Raw genomic sequence first — 25636 nt, forward strand, 5'->3', positions numbered from 1 at the left:
AATTGGAAAGTTGTAAACTGAAATATGTATTATTTCTGGACACGTTTTTCAAAGGCTTTTCTTTAACATTGGAAGTGGAAAACTTGGAGAATACAGGTAATCCTTGTTTAGCAATCACAATTGGGACCAACAATTCAGTCATTAAGTGAAGCAGTTGCTAAGTGAAACTGTGACTGTGTTTATGATCTTACTCAGCTTTCCTTTGCTTTACACACTGGCAAAGGTTGTAAATGTGAGGATTGGTTATAAAGTTATTTTTCATCACTATTGTAACTGTGAACTGCCACTAAACAAGGACTACCTGTATTATCTTTTCTCTAACTTAAGACATAAACAGAACATTTGTGTTGTAATATTTCTATTCAAGAATTCAGTGGTTGACATGCATAGGAGTGTAGCTAAGTCAAATACTCTTCTATTTAAGATATTAATAAATATTTTTGCATGCTTTTCTGATTTTGGAAGAAGAAAGTTTAATTGATTTAAAAGTATGTAACATTCTCAACACAGGTTCAGTTAGTACAAAGAAACTGCCTTTAATATGAGCTGGTAGGGCAGGGACTTAATTAAGCAGTGGCTGTTCATCGATCTTCCTTTGGTTGAACTTTTACTAAATCATGCCCTTTCTAAAGAAATGTGCTCAGGTTGATTATGTGAATAGATAGATGAGGAGATTTTAACAGGCAAAATGTTAATTCAAAAGCCACAATCCTCTGACCACCATTTAATATGTAAGGCATATTAAGCAGGGAATATTTCAGATACCAATAGAAGAGAATATATGTAGCTCAGGATTGAACTGTGGAGTCCTTGGGGTTCTCTGAGCTTGGTTGTTTTCTTGCAGACGTTTCATTACCTGGCTAGGTAACATCTTCAGGGCTAGATACTACAATACAGTAGCTTGTCCTGTCAGTGTTGGTGGGGGTGTTGTTTCCTCCTTGGTAGTTCCTTAATTAGGCTGTTGTTTGCTGCTTGTCTGTCTGAGTTGGTAGTTCCTTGATTAGGGTATTGTTTACTGCTTGATTGTCTGGTGTTAATCCTGGTGTTAATCCCCGCTTATCTGGGCATTAATTGCTGGCGACGAGGTGTTCTGGTCTTTTTGTTTCCTTTTTATTGTCTCTTTTGAATAGTGTGTAAATGTGGTTTATTTCTATGTGTCTGTATGTCTGAATACCAAGCTTCCAGGAATTCCCTCACGTTTTGGATTTAGCTTGGTCTAAGATGCTGACAGTATCCCAGTTGAAAGTATGGTTAAGTCTGTCCATATGTTGTGAGATTAAGGAGTTTTCACTGTGTCTTCTGACTGCTAGTTGGTGTTCATGGATGCGCTCTGCTAGTCTTCTGCCTACATAGTGGCTGTCACAGTCCTTACACTGCATGTTGTAGATGGCTGGTTTTTCTTCTTGCGCTAATGGGTCTTTTGGTTTACTTAAGATGTTCTGGAGGGCTTTAGTTGGTTTGTGTGTTACAGAGATGCCATGCGGTTGTAATAGTGTGTTGGTTGTTTCTGAGATGTTTCTGATGTATGGCAGTATTATCCTTTTCATAGCTTGTGTTGGTTGTGACGTAGTAAGGTGAGTGGTCAGGCACTTTTTGATAAAATTGTGTGGGCATCCATTTTGTTGGAAGATGTTGTATAGGCAGTCTGTTTCCTTTTTCTGCTGTTCTGGGTTGCTGCAGTGTGTTTGCGCTCAGCTGAATAATGTTCTTACACAGCTCCTCTTGTGGGAGGTTGGGTTACTTTGGAAATGGAGTACTTGGTTAGTGTGGGTTGTTTTTCGATAGACTTGTGTTTCTAATTTGCTGTCATTTCCTCTGCTGATGTGGATATCCAGGAAGGGTAGTGTATTGCTGTTTTCTTCTTCCCTTGTGAATTTTATTCCTTTGAAGATATTGATGTTATCATGTGTCCTCTCTAGTTCCTTTTTTATTATGGCAAAGGTGTCATCTACATACTGGATCCATACTTTTGGTTGTCTGCGTGGAAGTGCTGTAGTTTCTAGACGCTGCGTTATGGTCTCTGCTATGAGTCCTGAGAGTGGTGATCCCGTGGGTGTGCCTCTGATTTGTTGGTATATTTGTCCCTCAAACTGAAAATAGGTAGTGAGGCAGAGGTTGATGAGGGCCATGATTCTGGGTATTTCGATCTGGGTGTATCTGGTTAGGTTGGTGTGTTGTGTAGTACTGCTGCCATGGATTCTTTTGCCAGTTCTGGGTCTACGGATGTAAAGAGTGCTGTGACATCAAATGAAACCATAGTCTCATCTTCATCTATTTTTAGGTCTTTGATTTTCTAGAGATTTTTCTAGTGGGGAGTTGATAGAATATTTGCTCCCCTCTGTGAGATGTCCAAGCTCTTTTGTGAGTTCTTTCACTATGTTGTATGCTGGAGTTCCTGGTAATGATGCAATTGGTCGGAGAGGTATGTTGGGCCCCTAACCCTAACCCACCAACACTGACAGGGCAAGCTACTGTATATAAACAGAGAGCAAACCCCACTCCCTTCTAGAACGGAAGTTACCACCTAGCCAGGTAATGAAACATCTGCAAGAAAACAACCAAGCTCAGAGAACCCCAAAGACTCCACAATATTTTAAGTGAGCAGAGAAAGACCTACATATAGGCTAGCTGAACCCTTGGACTTCCATCTCTGGTACATGTATGGTCTCCCGCCTGCATTAATATAATCTTTCCCCTCCCTAAATGGTTTTGTGCATCTTCCTACACTGGAATCAGCTCATCCACAAAGATAATGATTGCTTCTTGAAAATGACGGATAACGCATCTCTGAAGGCCTCGTCTTCCATCTCGCTATTACGATGTTCAATACAATAATATATTCAATACAATAATATGCAATCATTATATTCAATGCAAAAAGCTTGTTTAGCTGCACTTCGACACATACTTCTTGGCTCTTGAGCATGTGCAAATTGCAGGACGCACCAATAAGCTGCTCTTGCAGTCGGCTACAGCCGCTCCGCTCCCGTCTAAGCAGTAAAAGAGGGCAGCCTGGGAAAACATCACGCACCGCTTAAAACTGCAGCGGCACTGATTATTCATACCCCCCCCCGTGGGAGGGGCAGCCCTTCTCCCGACGGAGCCTTCTATCTCGCGAGGGCGGGGCTTCTGACGGGGTGGGGGCCAGCTGGCGGATTCCGAAGCCAACAGCAACCGCTAGCGCGTTCAGCCTCCGGAGCAAAAAGGCGTGTTGGAATCCCGAAGGCGCGAAAACCTGACGCATGCGCGCGTCTTTTTCTGCGCCGCCCCGGCAGGCTGGCTAAACAAACGTCTGGCGTGAGGAGGCGGGGGAGGGCGTAACGAGCTCCCCGCGTTTGTCTATGTGGGGCACGTTTCGCTCCGTGACGTCAGCTCCAGCGCGCAGCGTCACGCCGGAGGGACGCACGAAAGTGTAAGTTTCAATTTTTTCCTCCCTTCTTCCTGCCAACCGCCAAGAAACTCGTCTTTGCGGGATCGCGACGGGAGAGTGAGCGGGGGCAGCGACGCTCCTCGTTCGTCCTTGGCTGCCTTCTGTGCAGGAAGCGTGAACAGGTGTGAGGGGCAGCTACGGGGCGTCAAGGACGACAGCCCGCCGGGCTCCGCGGAGCCTGGGGGGCAGGAAGGAGAGCGCGACTTGGCAGGGCAGGGGATGATGGCGCTCTGGAGAAAGGCGAAGTCGAGGTCTGCCGCCGCACTCTGTTCACGCTTAGCGGAAGGCGAGCCCCCCACCGCCCAGCCAGGCTTACTTCCAAGGAAGTCTGCATAGAATGGGAACTCCGGATTCTAACTGGAGCCAAGCGGGATGGAAATAAGGCCGACTGGTTTTAAGGAGAATTTACTCCGAAGGCGGCGCATCGAGGTTTAGGCAGCCGATCCCTCCCTCGATTCTTGCACGCGGATTTGGCGTGCAAAAGTCACCTAGGATCACTGCTCCCAAGCCAACGTGCAGAGGCTGCACCCTGAAGGGCTGCAGGCAGTTGAGAGGGACTTGCGGCTGCGTGCAGAGCCCGGGCGGCCGCCCACCCTCACCCCCACCGGGCCCTTGAGTCAGGAACACCTCCCGCCACCGCGCCCCCAAAGGAGCCGGACTGGGGAGTAGCGGTGGCAACGCTGCGGGGAGAAATGGTGATTTAAAAAAGGTTGCGTTTCTCCCGCTTCGCCATTATTGCGGGATAGTTTGCGTTTTCACCTCGCAAATGGTGCAGTGGTCGGGGGGGTGGGTGAAGGAGAAGTACCCCTCCAAACGCAGCTCCTGCCGGCGAGGGCGCCTGCTGGGTCTCCCCCCCCCGGGGGTTTTAGGAGGGCCGCGCATTGCACATGTGCAGTTGGCATCTCCTGCGAGAGCGGCGGCGCTGGCGCTGTGGGTGGGGGAACTGCTCGGGAGTGCGTGGTGGGGGATGGAGTTGGCTCTCGGCTTTTCCTCGCCCGCGCTTCAGGTACCGAGGGCCCCGCAGCGAGGGGGGGCCGGGAGCGAGGACAGGTGGCGGGGGAGGCGGCAGCCGGGCATCGCCGCTGCTCCTGCTTCTGTTGCGGAGCGTTTAGGCGGGACGATTTAATGTGAGGAAGAGACCCTCTTCCTCCTTCCCCTTCGCCCTGTTCAGACCGCCCGCCCTCCCCTCCTCTCCTCTGACCGGTGACACGGGGACGGGGGGAGAGCGATGCCTGGGTGGCCCGCGTCCCTCTCCCTCCAGAGCCAGTTGTGCGGCGGGGCTAGACTTCCAGGGCTCCGGCCGGGCTTCTGAGGCCCTGGAGAGGGGCGGGAAGGTGCAGGAGGCGGGGGCTGGCGAGACTTGTTCTCTGAAGCACAGATGCTGCTGCTGCTTGCTTGATTTTCACCGGGACTGAGGACCCGCTCCCCCCTCCCCCTCCCCCTCCTCGTGGAAACATTACATAAATGGCCTGGGCCTGCTTGGCTATTTGCACAGAGGAAGCGGCGTGCGTTTTGTTTAGGATTGGGAAAGAGTGCATTGGGGGTTGGGCCCCGAGGCCTAGCAGTTGTAATGGAGTGAATGGGGCAGGCGTTACATGCTTAGGTTGTGCGTATCTTTGTTTATGAGGCATAATTATTCTCAGCAACTCAATGCCCGGTTGGATAGGACCTTAACTTGCTCACCCCACCCCTTATATTTCTTGGTTTAGATTGTTTTTTTGCTGTTTTTTGAGAAGAAAGAAACTAAATTCCTTGAGGACTGAGCTGCCCCATATGGGAGGGAGAGCTTTTGCAAATCTTACTTATTTTAAATCCAAGCTGGATGACTGTAGCAATATCTGAGCACTGTTGGTATTCAATATTAAATGTGTGTGAGTTTACACTTAGTTATATTCTTCCTTTTCTTTTTCAGAATATAGTTCAACTGTTTCTGTTCCTCCTGTGGTGATCAGAAGTAGACATTGTGTTTTGGACTTGGTAACATGGCAAAAGATGTAAGTACTGTATATTTGTAAGTAATAATTCTAGAGATATTTATTGCTAGGATTAATGAATATAGAAATTACATAGTGCTGTTGCTGAAATGGCATCTTACAGGAGTTGAGTGAAGCAGATCCATCTTATTGAATAATAAGCATATCAGTAGAACTATTACCATGTTCCAGGAATATATTGTAGCACCCTCCCCACCAAAGCTAAACTGACTTTAGTATGTCACAGATTCCATCCCCCTAAACAAGACGAGTCATCATCTCTTCCAATAGCAGTTAGGCAGCTGCTGTGGTATTAACATAATGTGTTATGTTTATCAAAATAAAACATTAGTGCAATGCCATTCATCTTAATACTATCCACTATTAGTACATTTTTATTCTGTTTACTTTAAAAGCATCCAATTATCAACACTTGATTGACCTGAAGCAGTTTTATTTGGATCACCAGTAATTCTGCCTACTTATTAGCAAAGGAGTTATTAAACTTGTGTCTACCTTTGTATTTTTGAAAAACTGACTGCCTTTTAGAATATGCTTTGCTATTTCTCTCATATCTGCTATCATACAATAGGTTCCCTAATGATTTGTTTTAATCTATTGATAGTTTTTAATATCACAAGCTTTAAATTTGAAAACTTACAGATGGCTCATCTGGTGCTGACCTTGTTTCATGCTTATTTGTATCATAGATATATATTCTATGATCATTATCAATCATTATCTAAGTACAAAATATCTTTACATTGTAGGTATATCTTCATCCTTCTATGAATATAACCTTATTGTACATGAATGTGTACATGTACACATACAATACAAGTAGTCCTCGCTTAATGACCACAATTGGGACCAGAATTTAGGTCGCTAAGCTATGTGATCATTAAGTGAATCATCATGTGACTAGACCTGATATCACGACCTTTTTGCAGCAGCTGTTAAGCGAATCATCATGGTCATTAAGTGAATCACGTGATCGTTAAGTGAATCATGTGGTTCCCCATTGATTTTGCTTGCCAGTAGCTGGCTGGGAAGGTCGCAAATAGCGTTCGTGTGACCCCGGGATGCTGCAAATGTAAGTGCGAGCTGGTTACCAAGTGCCCAGGTCGCAATCATGTGACTGTGGAGGCACTGTGACAATCATAACTTTGGCCACGAGTCGTAAGTCACTTTCATGCCGTTGTAACTTCAAATGGTCATTAAACAAGGACTACCTGTATAATTTTTAAAAAGTGTTTGCTTACTATTACATTATTGATTACTCAAATCATAACCTGAGAAACCTTTGTTTGAATTTTTAAATCACTGTTTCTTATAATTTTCTTCAGAGTTAGAAAAAAAATCAGATCAATTTAATCCATGCATATGTTCCTATGTGAGCAGAAATTTAATTGGTTGGCTAACCATTTGACACATTATGTAGAAGGAAGCCAGTCATACCTTCCACCCCCTCCAAAAATCGTGATTTCTGATCTACCATAGCATTGATTGCTCAGTTCTTTGTTTGTTTGTTTTGATGGTTTACTCACAAAGCACAAATAGGAAGTAGGCTATATCATCTTTTGCAGTCCGCAACTTTATATTTAGCTCCAGGGTGAATTGATTTACATCAAACGATTTTAAACTGGTCATTATATTTAAGTCATTTTTTATTTCAAGTTGTATTCCTGAACAAGCTTTAATAGGCACCAGTTAGCATAATAAATAGTTCAACTTGCAACCTCCTGCATGTCCTAAATGTTAACTGAATCTACTATATCCAACAGCTTATAGATATTGTAAAATTATTGTAGATTAGATACAAGTGAAAAACTAACCTTCAGTACACATGGAAGGTTAGTTAGAAGCTTAAACAACAATTGTATGTATGTTCCATTAAAAATCAGAAAAAGGGTATGATATATCATTTTCCTATTGTTGCCATATGAACAACATGGATATGTCCATTAAGTTCAGAAGTGAAGTCTGACTTATAGGAGACTTTAATTACCCTTTAAACAAAGCATACAAGGGTGTTTGAACTTGCTTAGGATTGGATGTAAGCATACTTTTCTCCAAGCAATGACTGGTACATAGAGAAAATGTATTTCTCCATGGGGTGGAAAACAAATGTTCATACTGTTTGCTTGGTAAAGTCGTAAATAAAACTTTGCAGATTTCATGTGGTGGAGGATTTGAAATAGGAACATGAGCTTTGAATAAGCCTGAAATGATAAGGAAGCGTATCCTGTAAACTCTTCTATAAATAAATTGAATATGTGACTTATACCATTCAATATCAAAAATCATATTGTCTTCTTTTACTACATGCATTTAACTTGTACTGTTCGATGAATTTGTAATTCATTTTCAAGTTTAAAATGTCCAGATCAAAGTTTGAAACAACTATTCTGACATAACCAAAAGTATCCTGGGGCCATTTGAAATTTGGAACACTTCTGGAATAGTTGGAATGCTTTCAGTAAACCATTTCAAACTCAAAGCATGTTAACTTCACATCATCAGCAAAAGTTAATAGCAAAAAATAATAATTCTCTGGCTGTTACCTTATGCACATCCTTGCACAGTGTGCTTGTTTTGCATATGGCAGCCTAAAAGGTCAGCAATATAGCAGTGCTACCTATAATGCATATTTTTGCATTTGGCAAGCTATCTGAAAAATAAACCCCAACAGACAATCCATGAGCTCTAACCTTCCAATAGTAAACAATTTCATTTTTAAAACAGGCAGATAACAATATTTTCTTATCCAAAGTGTTCTTAGTAAACATGTGCTTAACTGAGAACCCATTTCCCTACTCCTTAAAGTTAGTGGTATTAGGATTATTCTCCAAGTCAGCATAGTTTTTGTTTTTAAAGTCATTGGTGTGATATCAGTGCACACAAAACCACATGGAATGATATGCCTCATATTGTCTTGAACTTGAGAAAAAATTTAGGAGTGCTGGAAGTTATGTTCTGAGTTGGGAACACTTGAAGCTTTTGAACATTTTACACATCCTAATGAAATACCCAGTTTAAATTAATTTCAAAAAGAAATCAGTCTTTACCTTATTAAGAGCCTTGGCATGTTACATATTCTCATAAAAGCAGGTGATTTTTTTTTCTTTTCTTTTACAGACCTGATTACCAGTTTCAAAATACTTTATTCTCTGCTAAAGAAAATTCATCCCTCACATAACCTTTGGTTTTAAAATTGACATACCTAATTTAATAGCATTATCATCATGATGTATTCTTTCTAGGAAAGGAATCAAAGATTCTTTAGAAAATATTATTAAATTGAAAAGGAATATCTGTTACATATTAAGTGCTTGATACTAACATTTCCCCTTATACTTAAATCATTGTCTAGCATATAAACTTGTAAGAGAGGATTCCATGTCCTCTGGGAAAGCATTGACTTCCATAACATGTTGTCTACTTCTTTCATACATCTACATTCTATGTAGCTGAAAGTAACCTAGGAATTCTAAACTTTCTTTACATTATTTTTACTTAGTGTGTTCTGTAAAAGAAGACTAAAAATATGAGTTATTTGGGAGTGCTCCTGAATTTCATTTTGACTTGAACTAATCAAATATATTAAATCAGCAATAGAAGTTACATTTGCTATTTTTCAAATGACTATTCTGAACCATTCATTTTAATGAAACAGCTATGAAACAGAAACACAATTAACTACTTAACAAGTATGTGGACTATGGACTTCTTGCATAATCTACTCAGAAAGTAATCATGAAAACAAAAGTAAGATTTAGAGACTAATTCAAAATAGAACAAGATTTATTTTATACACAGGTACTGTACTTTATCAGAGAATAATTTAAAGAATCCAAATCAAAATCATATCTTCAAGTTTGATATCCCAAAGCCATATGAATGGCTTGGTTAAACCATCTCCTTAAGTTCTGATATGAACGTAAACTACAGTTTGTTTCTAATTAAGGTGAAATATGAGTCTCAGGATCATTGGACTTTGGTGTCGTGTTCAACAATAATTTGTGTTTGAGTGTGGCAGCAAATCCAATCTAGTAGCCCAAAAACATAAGTAGACTTTGACTGTTATCACATGTGCATAATGGAGGATATTTGAAAATTTGATGGATTATTCAGCAAAGCTGTCTGATTATGTCAGGCTTAGCCCAAGGAACTCCAAGAGACCATGTAAATTCAGTCCAGCAATGTTTATTAGCTACAAACTCTAGCAAGAATCTTCCCAGACTAAAACCCCAGTTCCCAAGTAATGCCAGCCACAACATTGTGAATTCCTCAGGGAGGTACCAGTTTCATCCTCTTATCTCTCCCTCGCGCCTCAGGAGATGAAAGAAAATGTTTTTCTCCCTGATTCTGGCCTTCATAATTCCATTCCATCACAGATTACAAGTAAAAAAACATTACTATAGAATTCATGAATATGGTATTATAGTAAATTACATTTCGGAAACTGTTCATACACTTTAAATATAAGAAATAGTATAGATAGTCCTCGCTTAACAGAAATTGGAAAATTGGTCATTAAGCGGTGCCATTATTAAGTAAGTCACCACGTGACTGGACCCGATTTTACAACCATTTTTACAATTGTTGTTAAGCGAAACACTGCAGACTTTAAGCGAATCATGTGGTCTTGAAGCGAATCCAGCTTCCCTGATGGACTTTTTTTTTTTTGCCAGAATTCACTTAATGACCATGTGATTTCCTTAATGACTGTGGTGATTCACTTAACGACCATTGTAAAAAGGGTCACAAATCACAATCACGTGACTGCGGGAGGAGGTGCTACAGTTTGCAATGATCGTAAATGCAACTATAGGTCATAAAGCGCTTTTTGAGGCCGTCGTAACTTTGAACGATAGTTAAACGGTCGTTAAGCAAGAACTACCTGTACTGATGTAAAACATTTTAATCCAAAATATGCACATTAAGGTACAAGAGTAGCTTGCCATTGCCTCTTTCTTAAATGTTTTTTCAACTTCACATTTCAGTCTACATCCCAAGATTTCCTGATGGATTCCCATCCTAGTGCTTAATTTGTGTGATACTAGGAAATAGTTTTTCCTAGAAAGGCCATGGTTGGCTGTGGACTAAATCTATGAGTTGGTGGAAACTACTTGTACAAATTCATTGTGCTTATAAAACCTGTTTCTTTGTTTTTAATTTCTTATCTTTGTTAAAGGAATACTTCAGTGCAGTTATCTGTATAGTCCCTCTGATTCTACCTGTCACTGTAATTTTAGCTCTGAAATAGCCCAGTTGGATAGAGCATGTCTCAGATTTTACCTAAAAGGTATTTCATATTTACTTTTCTCCAGGTCAGAATAAGGTTCCTTACGTATTATCTGGCATACTATTTTGCAGTGGTTAAAAGAATGAAATGTATGTGTTTATATAAGGAATTTCTTATCTCCAGTTCTTTTATCATAAGTGGTAGTCACAGCAAACAGTTTTGTTATGCAAGAAATGTCATGGAAAAAACACTTTTTTCCTGTTATGAGGAATTGTACTCAGTCTTACATAGATTTCCTTCCTTGACAGGTGAGAAAGATTAAATTGTGCTTTATAATAAAAAATATAGAATAATTTTGACCAGTTTTCATTGCTACTTTTTGGAGCAGAGCATAGCTTTTCAAGCATTGTAGCTTCAGATTTCAAGATGAGACAAGAAATCCAGGTCCAGCTTTTTTGAATGAGACTGCTCAGGTTTTAAGGTTCTAAAACATAAGAAGCTTATTTTGTGAACTTGGTTTACAAAATAAAGATCCCAATGAGTCCTGTTTTTAATGGATCCATTTTGGTTTATACAGTGTTTAGGAGTGATATAACTTGATCGTGCTTGTAGATGATCTGCTCAACTAAAACTAGATTGTCTCTGTTGGTTTTGATGGAGCTGCCTAGTAATTTTCCATAACATAGTACATTTCTGAACTCCTGACAGGAATAAGCTTGAAATATACTGCTTTATGGTGACTCCAGTTCTACTTGAAGAGTCAATTTCAGTAGTTGTTGGCAACTTTTTTTCAGCATCTTAATTACCAGTGTATGGTTTTATTTAGTTCTAGATGCTAGTTATCATCATTCTACCTGGAACTGTTTGGATAGGTCATCTAGGGATTTTGTTTATATTGTTGCGGATATATAGCATGTACTAATAATAATCATGGTATCTTTCTGGACTACCTGGTGGAGTTGTACTGGATTTAAAAATTCTTCTGTGAGAAGAGAAGCCATGTCTCATGCATAAGAGAATGCGGGGGGGGGATATCCAGCCACAGCTTTATATATTCTTGAAAAGCTATTCTAGCGGATCAAAAACTCTTCTACAATAGCTCTTCTAAAACTTTGCAATACCACAGTACACCAAACTACTTAAATTAGGAACACCTAATTTAAACAAAATAGAAAATGAAACATGTCTTAGTAACACACTTCATTTTTCCTTACTTTTAATGCATCTATTTTAATCTTATTGGGATATATGAACTTACATATGATGGCATATTTTATCAGTTATCTGCAGTGAGATTTGTTAAAGTTGGCATAATATTAGTTTATTTCAATATTTGGGGTTATTTGTAGTGAGTGGTGCATATCTACTTCATAAATATGTTTTGGAGGAAAAACAGGATCTTTAATGCTTTATCTTTTAGAAATCTCTGAAATTTCATTTCAAACTTTTTAGTCTTTTTTTCTTTTTTCTTTTCTTTCTTTTTTCTTCAGTATGTTATCTAAGAAGAAATGTCCCAACATCTGTTCATTGCATGGATAGAGCAGTTGTTTGGCAAGTGAATCATAGTTGGAAGGTACTTTAGGGGTCATCTGGTTCAACCCCCTGCTTAGTGCAGGATCCATTAGGGCTGGTCCTTTTCCTCTTTGATATGACAGCCCTTCTGATATTTTAAGACTATTATTGAATATTAAACATACCCCATTCTCTTTAACTGTTCATCATAGGGCTTAGTTTCCAACACCTCAGGATCCTGAACTCCTCTGAACTTGCTCCAATTTGTCACTATGCCTTTTGAATTGGTATTATTCAGATGAAGGCCCCAAATGTAGTCTGGCCAGGGCAGAGTAGAGCATGACAACGATTTTCTTAATAATAAATGTTGGATACGCCATGAGACAAGAGGAACATTTTATCATATGTGGTATACATGTAAAAAAACTCAAAAGTGCTGGAAAGAAATACACAGAACTATTCAGAGAATTTTAGAAATCAAATTTGAAATGGAACCTTACTTACTGGGCGTAATTCCAAAACATATTAACAAAAAATATCACAATTTACACGTTCACAGCAGCAAGGATAAATTTAGTGTAACTTTGGAAAAGAGATATGTTACTGAAGAAATCAGAGTGGGAACTTAAAATTTAGAGAATATATTCAAAATTAACAGCATATATTCAGAACTTTAACCAAATTTAAGCAAGAATGGCTACAGTTATCTATAATATGGTTTTTAAGAGGAAAAAGAACTGACTAAAAAACTGAAATTAGACACGCACAAAAAAATTAAATGTCTATAAATATTGTACATTAGTTGGAGTACAAGGGGGAAGTTAGAAACTAATTTTTATCTACCATGGTATAGTAGTTTTTTCTTTTCTCTCTTTTGTATTCTTAACAATCTCTTAGTGGAGATTTTGGCACTTAGCTCAGAGATTTAAATTATTTGTTAAAATAATCTACTTAAATGTAATTTAATGTTGTTATGATGAATTTGTAATCAAAGATATATTGAGCACTAACTGTACAACCTTGATCATTCCTTTGTCCACTTATAGATACTGTATTTCTGTACCAATTATTTTTTTCTTCTTTTACTTGCTTATTTGATCTTTTAAAAAAAACCAAAAACTGTTAAATAAATAAATAAGTTTCCTGTGGCCTGCATTCTATGCTCTTGCTAACACATCCCAAAATAGAATTTTAGCCTTTTTAGCAGCTGTGTCATACTGCTGGTTCGAAACCTTTTTCCAAGTACTAGTGCCAAGCCATATCTCCCCCATCCTAAACTTGTGCCTCTTTCTTTTCCTTCCCAGATGCAGAAATTTACATTTCTTTCCCTTAATTTCATAATATAAATTTCAGAACATGGCTCAAACCTGTCTAAATATTTTTGAATCTTAAAGTATTACCCGCCATCCCTCCTACCTTTATGTCACTTGCAGGCTTTATAAGCATCCCTTCAACTCCCTCATCCAAGTCATGGATAACACAGGCTCAGGACAGGACCCTAATGCACTACATTCACTCCATCGCTACAAGCTGAAGTGGTGCCATTAACAAACACTGAATGTGTGTCATTCAGTCAACCGTGAGTCCATCAAACAGAAGTACCAGCTAGCCCAGAATTTTTCAAACTGCTCTGCAGAATCCTTGATGTGGTACCATGAGAGATTAAGGGCCCCCCAAAAATGCATTTAAACACAGCCACTTTTCTATCATCAGAGATTTGTCTGTTGATCAGGGTTCCAGGACTTTTTTTTAACAGGTTCCATGGTTTGAAAAAGTTTGCGAACCATTGATCTGCCCCATATTTTGCCATTTTTGTTAAGAAAAATACGAAACGTTCTGTGTAAGGCTTTGCTGAGGTCCAGGTATACTATGCATACAGCATTCCCCATTCTACTAAGATAGGAACTCTTACCAGTGAAGGAGATATGGTTAGTCTGACATTATTTGTTTGTAACAAAATGGGTGCTAGGTCCTGTTAACTGGATACTAGCATGCCTATTCAAATGCTCACAAACATGCTGTTAGGAGCTTGCCCCTTATACATATCAAGCTGACAGGTCTGCATTTTCCTGAGTCCTCCTCCTTCCCCTTTTTGAATATGGGAATAAACATTTACTGTTCTCCAGTCTTCTGGGAATGTTTACTTATTTTCCATTTCTCAAAGATTACAAAACAGTTCTGCAATAACCTCTCCTAGTTCCTTCAATGTAGTTTAAGTTGAGAGTTTGATACTGTAGCTGAAAGATATTTTGTAGGACTGATTAACACTATCATATTTCTTATTCCTTCCAAAATGGCTCAGATAATCTATGTAAGAAAGGTTTTAGTATCTATTTTTTATGCCTGCACATAAATGGACAATGATTTAAATAACTGTAGAAGAAATTGTGTTGCTTGATATTTCTATTTTTGAAAAGATGTGTTAAAGCAGAAAGAGTGAAGATTTGTTCAAGGCCATAAAATCAAGTGTCATAACACAAATGTTCTTTCTACTACAAAAGCTGATAGAATATAATTTGTTTACAGATTATTTTTCATGTGATTTTTTTCTCTCATAGGCTGGTCTCATTGAAGCTAATGGAGAGTTAAAGGTTTTTATAGATCAAAATCTTAGTCCAGGAAAAGGTAATAATTTTTTTGTCATTTGTGTTTAAGGAATTACACAGTATAGGTTTGAAGATGTCCTGGTTTTCTGGTAATTATTGGGCTCCTAGAGGAGGGAAGCTCCCTTTTTTATGTCCAGCAGAAAAATGCACAAAGCTGTTGTTGAAGGAATGGAACTCTCCCTTCTTTCTTCACTACTCCCCAGTAATCTAATGGAGCATTCTTTTGAGGGGGTAGAGTTTGGAAGAAGGGGGAAAATATATTGAGTTCCTCTAGAATTGGAAATGCTTAAACTGGAAAATAAGGCTGCAATCTTTGTTAATAGGACTGGAAAAATTTGACACTGAAGTCTTACCAAGACAGAAAATTGGTTAAATTGTAAATATAGAGGTTCTCATCTGTGTTTAATCCTGGTATTAACTCTGGAGCAAAGTTGGATATTTGTGTTGATCATTTATAGAGAGACCAGGGATTCCTGAGTATAGTTCTTTATGTGTTAACTTTTCTCATTCCAGAGAGCAAAGTAATAGTTTTATTGACTTGATCTTAACTAATTGAGGTGAACTCCTAATTGCATATTTCTTGAGCAGAAGCAGTTTCTACCTTCAGAAATAGAGTGAATGGTGATTCCTTGCTCTGGAGAGTTCTCCAACTCCCTGGAAGAGCTGAGAAACTTAAAAGGGGCTGCAGGGACAAGATAATTAAGAGGAAATCTTGTTATGGATGTGACTACCCATTCACATAACATCTGATTCCATATCTTATCCTAGTTTTTTACACAATAAATGGATCTCTACAGGCCTCAAAAATATGTTCAGCCTTGTTGAACTTGGAAGTATACATTGGAACCAGATCTGAAACTGGATCAAACATTAAAAACAGACATCTTCACTATATTCAGTGTTAAGGTAGGATGTTATATGCATTGTCAGTTGTTAATTATTTTTTAACTTTTTGTCTGGACATTTAGGTGTTGTTTCATTAGTAGCTGTTCATCCTTCAACACTTGGAAAACAGCTTTTGCCGAAAACATTTGGACCGTCTAATGTCAATATTGCACAACAAGTGGTAAGAGGCCTGTCAGAAAATCTACTAATCAAATTGTAATCATAATTTTTTAACACACATACACAAAGACATAAATATGCTTATAGGAAAAGGTCTATATTAGATGTGTGGAACAGACACAAATACATATTCCAAAGTTGTAGAAAAAGTATATGCGTTGTCAAGGCAAAATAAACGCCCTGCCAGTCAGTTCTGTTTTGCTTATTTATGCTTGTATATATTGTGGGCTAACAATTAAGTTGGTATAACAAAATCCATACTCCAGTTTATACTAGGATTATAGAGTGCTGCTGTTTTTCTCATTAAGTATGTTGTATATACAGTGGGGCAAAAAAGTATTTAGTCAGCCACCAATTGTGCAAGTTCTCCCACTTAAAAAGATGAGAGAGGCCTGTAATTTTCATCATAGGTATACCTCAACTATGAGAGACAAAATGGGGAAAAATCCAGAAAATCACATTGTCTGATTTTTAAAGAATTTATTTGCAAATCATGGTGGAAAATAAGTATTTGGTCAATATCAAAAGTTCATCTCAATACTTAGTTATATATCCTTTGTTGGCAATGACAGAGGTCAAACGTTTTCTTTAAGTCTTCACAAGGTTTTCACACACTGTTGCTGGTATTTTGGCCCATTCCTCCATGCAGATCTCCTCTAGAGCAGTGATGTTTTGGGGCTGTTGCTGGGCAACACAGACTTTCAACTCCCTCCAAAGGGGTTCCTTTCCATGGGGTTGAGATCTGGAGACTGGCTAGGCCACTCCAGGACCTTGAAATGCTTCTTACGAAGCCACTCCTTCGTTGCCTGGGCAGTGTGTTTGGGATCATTGTCATGCTGAAAGACCCAGCCACGTTTCATCTTCAGTGCCCTTGCTGATGGAAGGAGGTGTTCACTCAAAATCTCACGATACATGGCCCCATTCATTCTTTCCTTTACACGGATCAGTCGTCCTGGTCCCTTTGCAGAAAAACAGCCCCAAAGCATGATGTTTCCACCCCCATGCTTCACAATAGGTATGGTGTTCTTTGGATGCAACTCAGCATTCTCTCTCCTCCAAACACAACAAGTTGAGTTTAAACCAAAATGTTCTATTTGGTTTCATCTGACCATATGACATTCTCCCAATCCTCTTCTGGATCATCCAAATGCTCTCTAGCAAACTTCAGACAGGCCCGGACATGTACTGGCTTAAACAGGGGGACACATCTGGCACTGCAGGATTTGAGTCCCTGGCGGCATAGTGTGTTACTGATGGTAGCCTTTGTTACTTTGGTCTCTGCAGGTCATTCACTAGGTCTCCCCATGTGGTTCTGGGATTTTTGCTCACCGTTCTTGTGATCATTTTGACCCCACGGGGTGAGATCTTGCATGGAGCCTCAGATCGAGGGAGATTATCAGTGGTCTTGTATGTCTTCCATTTTCTAATTATTGCTCCCACAGTTGATTTCTTCACACCAAGCTGCTTGCCTATTGCAGATTCAGTCTTCCCAGGTCTACCATTTTGTTTCTGGTGTCCTTCAATAGCTCTTTGGTCTTGGCCATAGTGGAGTTTGGAGTGTGACTGTTTGAGGTTGTGGACAGGTGTCTTTTATACTGATAACAAGGTCAAACAGGTGCCATTACTACAGGTAACGAGTGGAGGACAGAGGAGCCTCTTAAAGAAGTAGTTACAGGTCTGTGAGAGCCAGACATCTTGCTTGTTTGTAGGTGACCAAATACTTATTTTCCACCATGATTTGCAAATAAATTCTTTAAAAATCAGACAATGTGATTTTCTGGATTTTTTTCCCCATTTTGTCTCTCATAGTTAAGGTATACCTATGATGAAAATTACAGGCCTCTCTCATCTTTTTAAGTGGGAGAACTTGCACAATTGGTGGCTGACTAAATACTTTTTTGCCCCACTGTACATGGCTAATTATTTAAAGTAATATCTGAAATTGTATTTATTTATGGTCAGTGACTAATGAAGTAGCTACAGTAATAAAAACAGCACATAAAAGCAGGCTCAAATATAATAACAGCAATAAAACCACCATATAGACCTGCCAGTTAAAATTTACAAGTATAAAAAAACAAAAAATAACAAGATGAGACAAAACAAAACAGATAAAATGAAGATAAAAGAACTTCCTAGCGACATCATTCCAGGATTCAGACATCTTGAGCGTTCTTACGGCAATAGCTGCCAGTAAAAACCTGGCAACTCTGTTCATAATAGCAGGGTTCCAGTCTGAGAGTAGGAAATAAACCACTTCTCCCTCATGGAAAACTTGATCTCTGCTAGAGGGTGGTACAGGTATACTTAAAGTAACATTTTGTATTGCAGAAGAGACCCAACAGCAAGCCTATAAAAGCTTGGGGAAAATATCTGTCTGGAGAACTTTTATTATTATTACTCTTAACATTGTAATAAAGAGTTACAATTTTGATAAATGTATTGGAGGACAGGGACAGTATAAACATATTTTAAGATTGTGATCCTGTGGGTAGACTTCTTTAATGTGGCCAGTACAAAAAAAAGTTGCATTTTTTTCCTTACTAATGAAGCTAATAATATCAGAATAATGAGTAATGCAATTGTTTTCTGTTAATTGTAGGTTATTGGTACACCTCAGAGACCATCGGCCCCAAATACTATTTTAGTAGGAAGTCCACATACTCCCAATACACACTTTATATCACAGAATCAGACTGCAGATTCTTCACCTTGGTCTGCTGGGTAAGTAACATTCAGTTAAGTTATAACTACAATTACAGTTTTGTAGGAATATGAAAATACACGCCTCAAAAATATGCAGTTTAACTCTGACATCAAACTTTAATCAATTTGGCATTTGCTGAATAATAATAAGCTCTCAAGCAGTAGTTATTCTTTTCCCAAGTATATTTTGGTACAGCATGTTGGTGTGACACATATATCTTTAGTACAGAGTATAGAAATTTTTTCTATAAAAGAGAGTGTAAACATTTCAAGTCATAAAGTAAATTCATATTCTTTGATTCTATTTTAGCTGTAGATGTGTTTCGTCACGGTTGTGTAAATAAACTAGTCATGTACGCTGAAACAATAAATGAAGCTAGTGGTTCAGGAAACCCGTTTAAAAAGTAAAATATATATCAAATCAAATCTTTATTATGGTTAAAGACCAGCATAGTAAAATATATAAATCTATTATGTATGTAAATGGATTAGGGACCTGTGTACCTATAGCTAATTGTATTTTTGTAGGAAACGAAACAAAAAGGGAGAGAAGAATGGCAAGGGTTTACGACACTTCTCTATGAAGGTTTGTGAGAAGGTTCAGAGGAAAGGAACTACCTCATACAATGAGGTAGCAGATGAGTTAGTTGCAGAATTCAGTACTGCAGATGCTCACATCTCACCAAATGAATCGGTAAATATATTTGTGTTCTAAATTAATTTTTTTAATGAATTATATACACTTTCTCCATAAAAATCCCTTTTTTACTTACTGAGGATACCCATGTGCAGACCCAATCCTTTTACTGCTCTCTCGGTCACAGTTTATAAAACTAACAAGTTCAACTGGAATAACTCATGGTAACATTGTCTATTTGTCTAATCTGCTAGTTTACATTACTAAATAGTTAACTGCAGGTATTCTGATACACTTAATTCGTTATGTCTACAGCAGGCTTATGATCAGAAAAATATAAGGCGACGGGTCTATGATGCCTTAAATGTTCTTATGGCCATGAACATTATTTCCAAGGAGAAGAAAGAAATCAAATGGATTGGCCTACCTACTAATTCAGCTCAGGAATGCCAGAATTTAGAGGTAACATTTGTTGAAAATATGCCATCTGTAATATTTTAATGATTAATGATCTAATGATTTTCTGATTAAATATGAGGACTGCTCAGATTCTCTCACTTCCATTCTAAGTTATTGATTTCCCTTTAATTTTCCTTTAATGTGGTTTATTTCATTTCCCTTTAATGTGGTTGATTTGTTGTTTAAGATTCATGTTTAAAATAGTATTTTGTGGCGTACACTTCATTGCTTTTACAATTATATTCTTGCAGTTAAATTAAAGAGGAAACAATTCAGTTTGCTTAAAAAGTTAAAAATATGGAGCAAGCTGTTAAAAGGGCCCTTTTAATGTACTGGAAATTAACACAGGACAAGAACAACTGATAGTGTAGGTTTGGGGTTTTTTCCAGGAAACATTTGAAATCCAGTACTTTTATACCAAGAGGATTCCTAACTCTCAGTCTGTTTGAATGGGTAACAGTAAATATTGGGAAACTGTCTTAGCATAATTGAAATATTGGATATTTTATTTCTGCACTGCTAGTTTTAAACTGCTTTTGAAAAAAATGTGCTTTTGAAGTTGCTTGCTACTTGGCATAGATTCTGTTATTTTTAGAACAATTGTAAATTTTCTCATGCATGCAAAACTAGTTTCATGCTGTTTTAGATCCTCACTGGTGAGTAAAACCTTTAAAATTGTTTCAAGTACACTAAGTATACTTTTTAGATTTATTCAACATGTTATTACAAATTTTTCTCTTTTTTGTTAAGGTGGAGAGGCAGAGAAGACTTGAAAGAATAAAGCAAAAACAGTCACAGCTACAAGAATTAATTCTTCAGGTATCATCAGAGAACATTAGCATACTTTTTCTCTCTGCTAATCTGATGTTAGGTACAACCCTGAAAATAAGCATTTGAATTCAGATTTTCTCTTCTACTTTAATTCTATTTTAATTTAACTAATGTCAACCTGTCATGATTTCAACATTTCTCAAATACAGAACATGCATGCTTCAAACTTAAAAAAAAAAAAAAAAAAAAGAATCTGATGGCATACAAATGACTATAACAAATAATAAAGATGCCCTTGAGTTGAGTTCAGCTTTGTGGTAACTTGTAATTGAGCAGTTTTCTTGGCAGCATTATAGAAGTGGTTTGCCTTGGCTGTCTTTTTCAACTCCCCTGTCTAGTCAACAGCCTTGAAATTTCCAGATGGTACCCCAACAAATACTGTCCAGGACCAGTCCTGCTTAACTTCTGAGATCACCAAGGTCAACTGGGTCCTGCCACGTGTAAGGCTATTGACGTAAATAATACAAATTGTTTCCCAAATCTTAAAAAAGCAAACTTTGTGTGCTTAACTCCCTTAACAGCAAATTGCCTTCAAAAATCTTGTTCAGCGAAATCGTCATGCAGAACAGCAAGCAAATAGACCACCAGCTTCTAATTCTGTCATTCACTTGCCATTTATCATAGTGAACACCAGCAAGAAAACTGTGATTGATTGCAGTATTTCTAATGACAAGTAAGTTATTAATACACAGAATAATTATTTCTTTTTGTTTTGTGAATATAATGTGAGATCTTGTTGAATGGAGGGCCTGAGTATTTTAAGCGCTGATACTATTGTTAGTTGCAGGATAATGAATAGTCAGATTTTCCATGCCACTCATAATCTCTCTGTGTGTATTTTATCTATGGATGGATGGATGGATGGATGGATGGATGGATGGATGGATGGATGGATGGATGGATGGATGGATGGATGGATGATATATCTGTGGACACTAAGAATCATTAGTAAAGACCATATGCTATCGCTTTGTTCCCATTAAGCTTCAGGTGTTTGAAATTGGCTGTGTTGATGGGAGGTAACTGTTTACATGGTAGATGGTTGAACTTAAATGTTGAAAATAAAATATTTGAATATCAAGTCTCTTTTCATTGGGGGACCATGTCTGCCTTCTGGCAGTACTAGAATTATTTCTTGCCTGGAGAACCACTTTCATTCATAGTCTTTATGATTGACATATGGGATCTGATATTGTAGTGCAGCTCATTCACACAGATACAGGCAGTTCTTGCTTAGCAACCACAATAGGGGCCAGCAATTCCATCACTAAGCAACATGGTCGCTAAGCAAAACGTGATGCAACTGGCTTTGATATCACTTCCCATTCTGTCGTTAAGTTAGTCACTGCGGGTTGATAAGCAAGACATCACTGTAACTTGCAATTTTATTGCCAGCTTCTCCATTGACTGCTTATCGGAAGCCAGTTGTGAAGCATGCCAATCATGTGACCACGGGACAGTGTGTCAGTTGTAAATGCCCACTGGTTGTAAAGTGCCAGAATGTTGATCGTGTGATCACGGGGACACTGCAACAGTTGTAAAAGTGAGGACTGGTAGTAAAGTTACTTTTTGAGCAACATAACTTCAAACAGTCGCTAAACAGGGCAGTCATTAAGCGAGGTCTACCTGTACAAAGCTTTGGATCTTTGGCAGAGCTCCACCTGTTCCCTGAGACTTGCTATAGATAAAGGATCCCACCCAATCCTTAGTTCTCTTTTGTCCATTTTAACAATAGGTCTTTGGTTGTTCTCTGGATTTGTTTAATGTTTTCAACCTATATGCTACTCATGGTATAAACCTCCCTGAACCTGAACTGCTCAAGCAAGAGCATGTAATAAATACATGTCCTCACTGCCTGCCCTCCCTAGCAAACAGGTTTGGATGACTTATTCAACTTGCTTCAGGCATGCTTTGTGGATGCCCCTCCCATTTTTCAGCTATTGCACACTTGTAGCTTAGAGCTACTTGTAAAGCTGCATTGCCTATGCAATTGAGGGCATTATTTGATCTGTTGACCTTGTAAACACAAGCTGCCTCTGATCCTGGAGCACTGGCACCAGCAGAGCCACCAATATCATCACCATAAAAGAAAAAGAAGCATAAACTGGCTGCTCTTTCATTACTGACATCAGATTCAACTCTTTAGTCTTTGCTCCACTGGTACTAGCACCATTAATATTGATGTCATCATCACCATTTCCATCCCTCGTCTGCTACAATTTCCTATGCTGTTTTTGTTAAGAGACTCACTACTTGGGAGTGACCAGATTGCAGACTCAGTCTCTGGGGAAGAAATTCAGAACCAGTTACCTTGCATTTGTCATTCTCAGTTTTGAACAAGTCTCCATATTTTCATGCTACTAATAGCAGATCTTGTCTAGTGTCCATCCTTTTCTATCTCTAATTTTCAGATACCATTCTTGAACAGTACAGTCTTCTCTTCTTCCCATTGCCATAATGAGCCTTACTCTCCCATTCTATTGGATCAATCAGGAAACAGCCTTTCCAGGTTCAGTCATCACAGTTGTTGTCTCAAAAAACCCACCTCTTATGCTTCAGCACTGTCCTGAGGCTGGTCAGCCAGTTCCTGACCTGTGGGGTTGCTGTTCTATCAGCAGCAAAAATTTGATGGTTGCAGCATTGCACTAAAAGCCACAGCTTACATTGAAGCAAATGTCAATCCTCAGCAGATCCTTTGGCATTGACATATTGAGAGATGTTATCTAATGATGCTGCTCTTGCTTAGATAATCACTCTCAGCTATATGGGGATAATTCATGTTCAGTTTCTATTACCCAATCTGTATCATCTTCCGATGCCTCCCAGTGCCGGGCTCATTCCTGGTAATGCATAGTATCAATAGGCAAGATAGGGAGAAAGCTTGATGAATAGGTCAGAAGGTTTTTTTTCCTCTAGTGTTGATAGATTACCAAGCTTGCCTCATGAAATAGCAACATTTCCTTTGGGTGAACATGACATTCATAGCATTACCAAAATCTTCAGTGCTTAGGCAATTTGGATCACTAAGTAGCAAATGGATAAGATTCAGGAGACCACAACAGAAACAGTGGTTGAATTTACTGCCCTTCAGCAGTATGTATTGCTCCTCTTGGATTGTCTAGGACCTGAGTTGAAGAATTCCATTTCAGGGCAATAGATGGTTTAGTAAAAAGACAAGTAATGCATTGGATCATATACTACAGAGAATGTACTTCTCAGTATGGTATTCTACAATTTTACTGGGCCTCTGTACATTATTGTACAAGAGGGAACAAGAGAAGGTCCTGAAGAGCCAGTTCAATGAGAAGAACCACCGTGCTATCAACACATACACTCTGCTAGTCATCAGATGTCCTGCCGGTATAGTGAGCTGGCCAGAGGAGGACACGGAGGCTGCTGATGTCAAGACCCAGAAACTCCTCTCATTCTGTGGAGGTTTCCACCCCAAGTCCAACACCCAGAGACTGTACACCAGTTGGAAAGAGGGCAGGCAGGGTCTGGTGAGTGTCAAAGCCACTGTCCTGGATGAAACCCAAAGCATTCAGGAGTATATCAGTAAGATGGCACCCAAAGATGAGCTGCTGAGAGAATGCCTGAGGCAGCAGCAGACATGGGAGGAAGTTCAAGCAGAGGAAGTTCCATGGCAAGACAAGACTCTGCATGGGATGTACCTTCGGCAGATAGCTGAGGTGGCTGACATTGGGAAATCCTACCAGTGGCTAGAAAGGGCTGGACTAAAAGACAGCACTGAGGCACTGATCACAGCGGCACAAGAACAGGCACTAAGCACCAGAGCCATAGAAGCGGGGGTCTACCACACTAGACAAGACCCAAGGTGTAGGCCATGCAGAGAGGCCTCAGAGACAGTTCAACACATAATGGCAAGATGTAAGATGCAGCCAGGAACAGCGTACACTGTACAGCCCAGTCAAGTAGTTGGTATTGTGTACGGGAACATCTGCACAGCGTATGGGCTAGACCCTCCCAAGTCCAGTTGGGAGATTCCACAGAAAGTTGCAGAGAACAACAGAACTAAAATCCTATGGGGCTTCCAGATCCAGACGGACAGGCAGGTACTGGCTGATCAACCAGACATTGTGGTGGTAGACAAGGACCAGAAGATGATGATAGATGCAGCAATGCCAAGTGACAGCAACATCAGGAAGGAGTATGAGAAGCTGTAGAAGTACCAGGGCCTAGAGGATGGTACTAGAGAGGATGTGGAAAATAAAGGCCAAAGTGGTCCCGGTGGTGGTAGGAGCACTCGGGGCTGTGACTCCTAAGTTGGGAGAGTGGCTCCAGTAGATCCCAGGAGTAACATCAGAGTGCTCTGTCCAGAAAAGTGCAGCGCTAGGACAGCTAAGATACTGCACAGAACCCTCAACCTCCCAGACCTCTTATAGAGAACCTGAGATTGAAGACACATACCGCCTATAGGGGTGAGTGGGGATTTTTATTTATATATATGTTTTTATTTTTATATACACACATTTCCAGAGTGAAAATACAAATTTTAAGTTAAAGGTAAGGGAAATAGAGAAAATAGAAAAGTGAAAAAGAAAATAAATAGAAAAGAAAAATAATAAAGAAGTGGCTTCTGATCTTACCAGCAGTTATATTTATATTTTACTCTCTCTAAGGTAGCAACATATAATGTAAGGTTTTAGGTGGGAGACCACCTAATCCAATCGTCTGCCAGCACCAAACTCCATTACCACAGCATTTGAAACAGACGGCCATTTAACCTCTGCTGAAACATTTTCCAGGAAGGAGAGTCCACGACCTTCCAAGGCAGAGTCTTCCATGGTTGGACAGCTTTTTATGTTAGATTTTTCACTGATATCTAGCTGAAATCTACTTTGTAATTTAGACCCATTGCTGTGTCTTTTGGAACAATTCTGTCTTTCCTTTTACATAACAATTGTTCAGGCATCATAATCTCCCTACAGTTTTCTCCTAACTCTACCTAATTGCTCTTTCATTTTAAGTTTTCTTCCCAGTCCTTTTATAATCTTGGTTTAGTTTGCCAATGTCTTTCGTAAGATGTAGTGCCCAGAATCAGATGCAGTATTCTAGGTGTGATGTGACTAATGCTGAATAGAGAAGAATAACTTATTTATTTTGACAATAGTTTTGATGATGCAGCCTAGGATTACATTTGTTGGTGCG

At 39.1% G+C, this 25636-nt stretch overlaps 1 protein-coding gene across 5 annotated transcripts in view; it reads left to right on the forward strand.

Moving 5' to 3' along the window:
- The first annotated feature begins 3271 nt into the window (after positions 1–3271).
- Positions 3272–25636, forward strand: part of TFDP1 (transcription factor Dp-1) — a 34855-nt gene continuing 12490 nt past the window's right edge. For 2 of the 5 annotated variants that reach the window (XR_015795406.1, XM_007422955.4), the window contains exons 1-9: positions 3274–3412; positions 5343–5424; positions 14722–14788; positions 15738–15835; positions 18437–18558; positions 19069–19234; positions 19493–19639; positions 20387–20455; positions 20989–21140. Coding sequence is in view for 4 of the 5 variants with exons in the window: in XM_007422955.4 (XP_007423017.1) it covers positions 5413–5424; positions 14722–14788; positions 15738–15835; positions 18437–18558; positions 19069–19234; positions 19493–19639; positions 20387–20455; positions 20989–21140 (833 nt within the window). In the remaining variant the exon portion in view is untranslated. The other 3 variants (XM_088136543.1, XM_007422956.4, XM_007422954.4) reach the window with 3 other exon arrangements.

The sequence above is a fragment of the Python bivittatus genome, unplaced genomic scaffold (assembly GCF_059951505.1).
Source record: "Python bivittatus isolate LINGU-HERP-01145 unplaced genomic scaffold, Pbiv_v1 ctg000060_np1212, whole genome shotgun sequence".
Taxonomy (NCBI): domain Eukaryota; kingdom Metazoa; phylum Chordata; class Lepidosauria; order Squamata; family Pythonidae; genus Python; species Python bivittatus.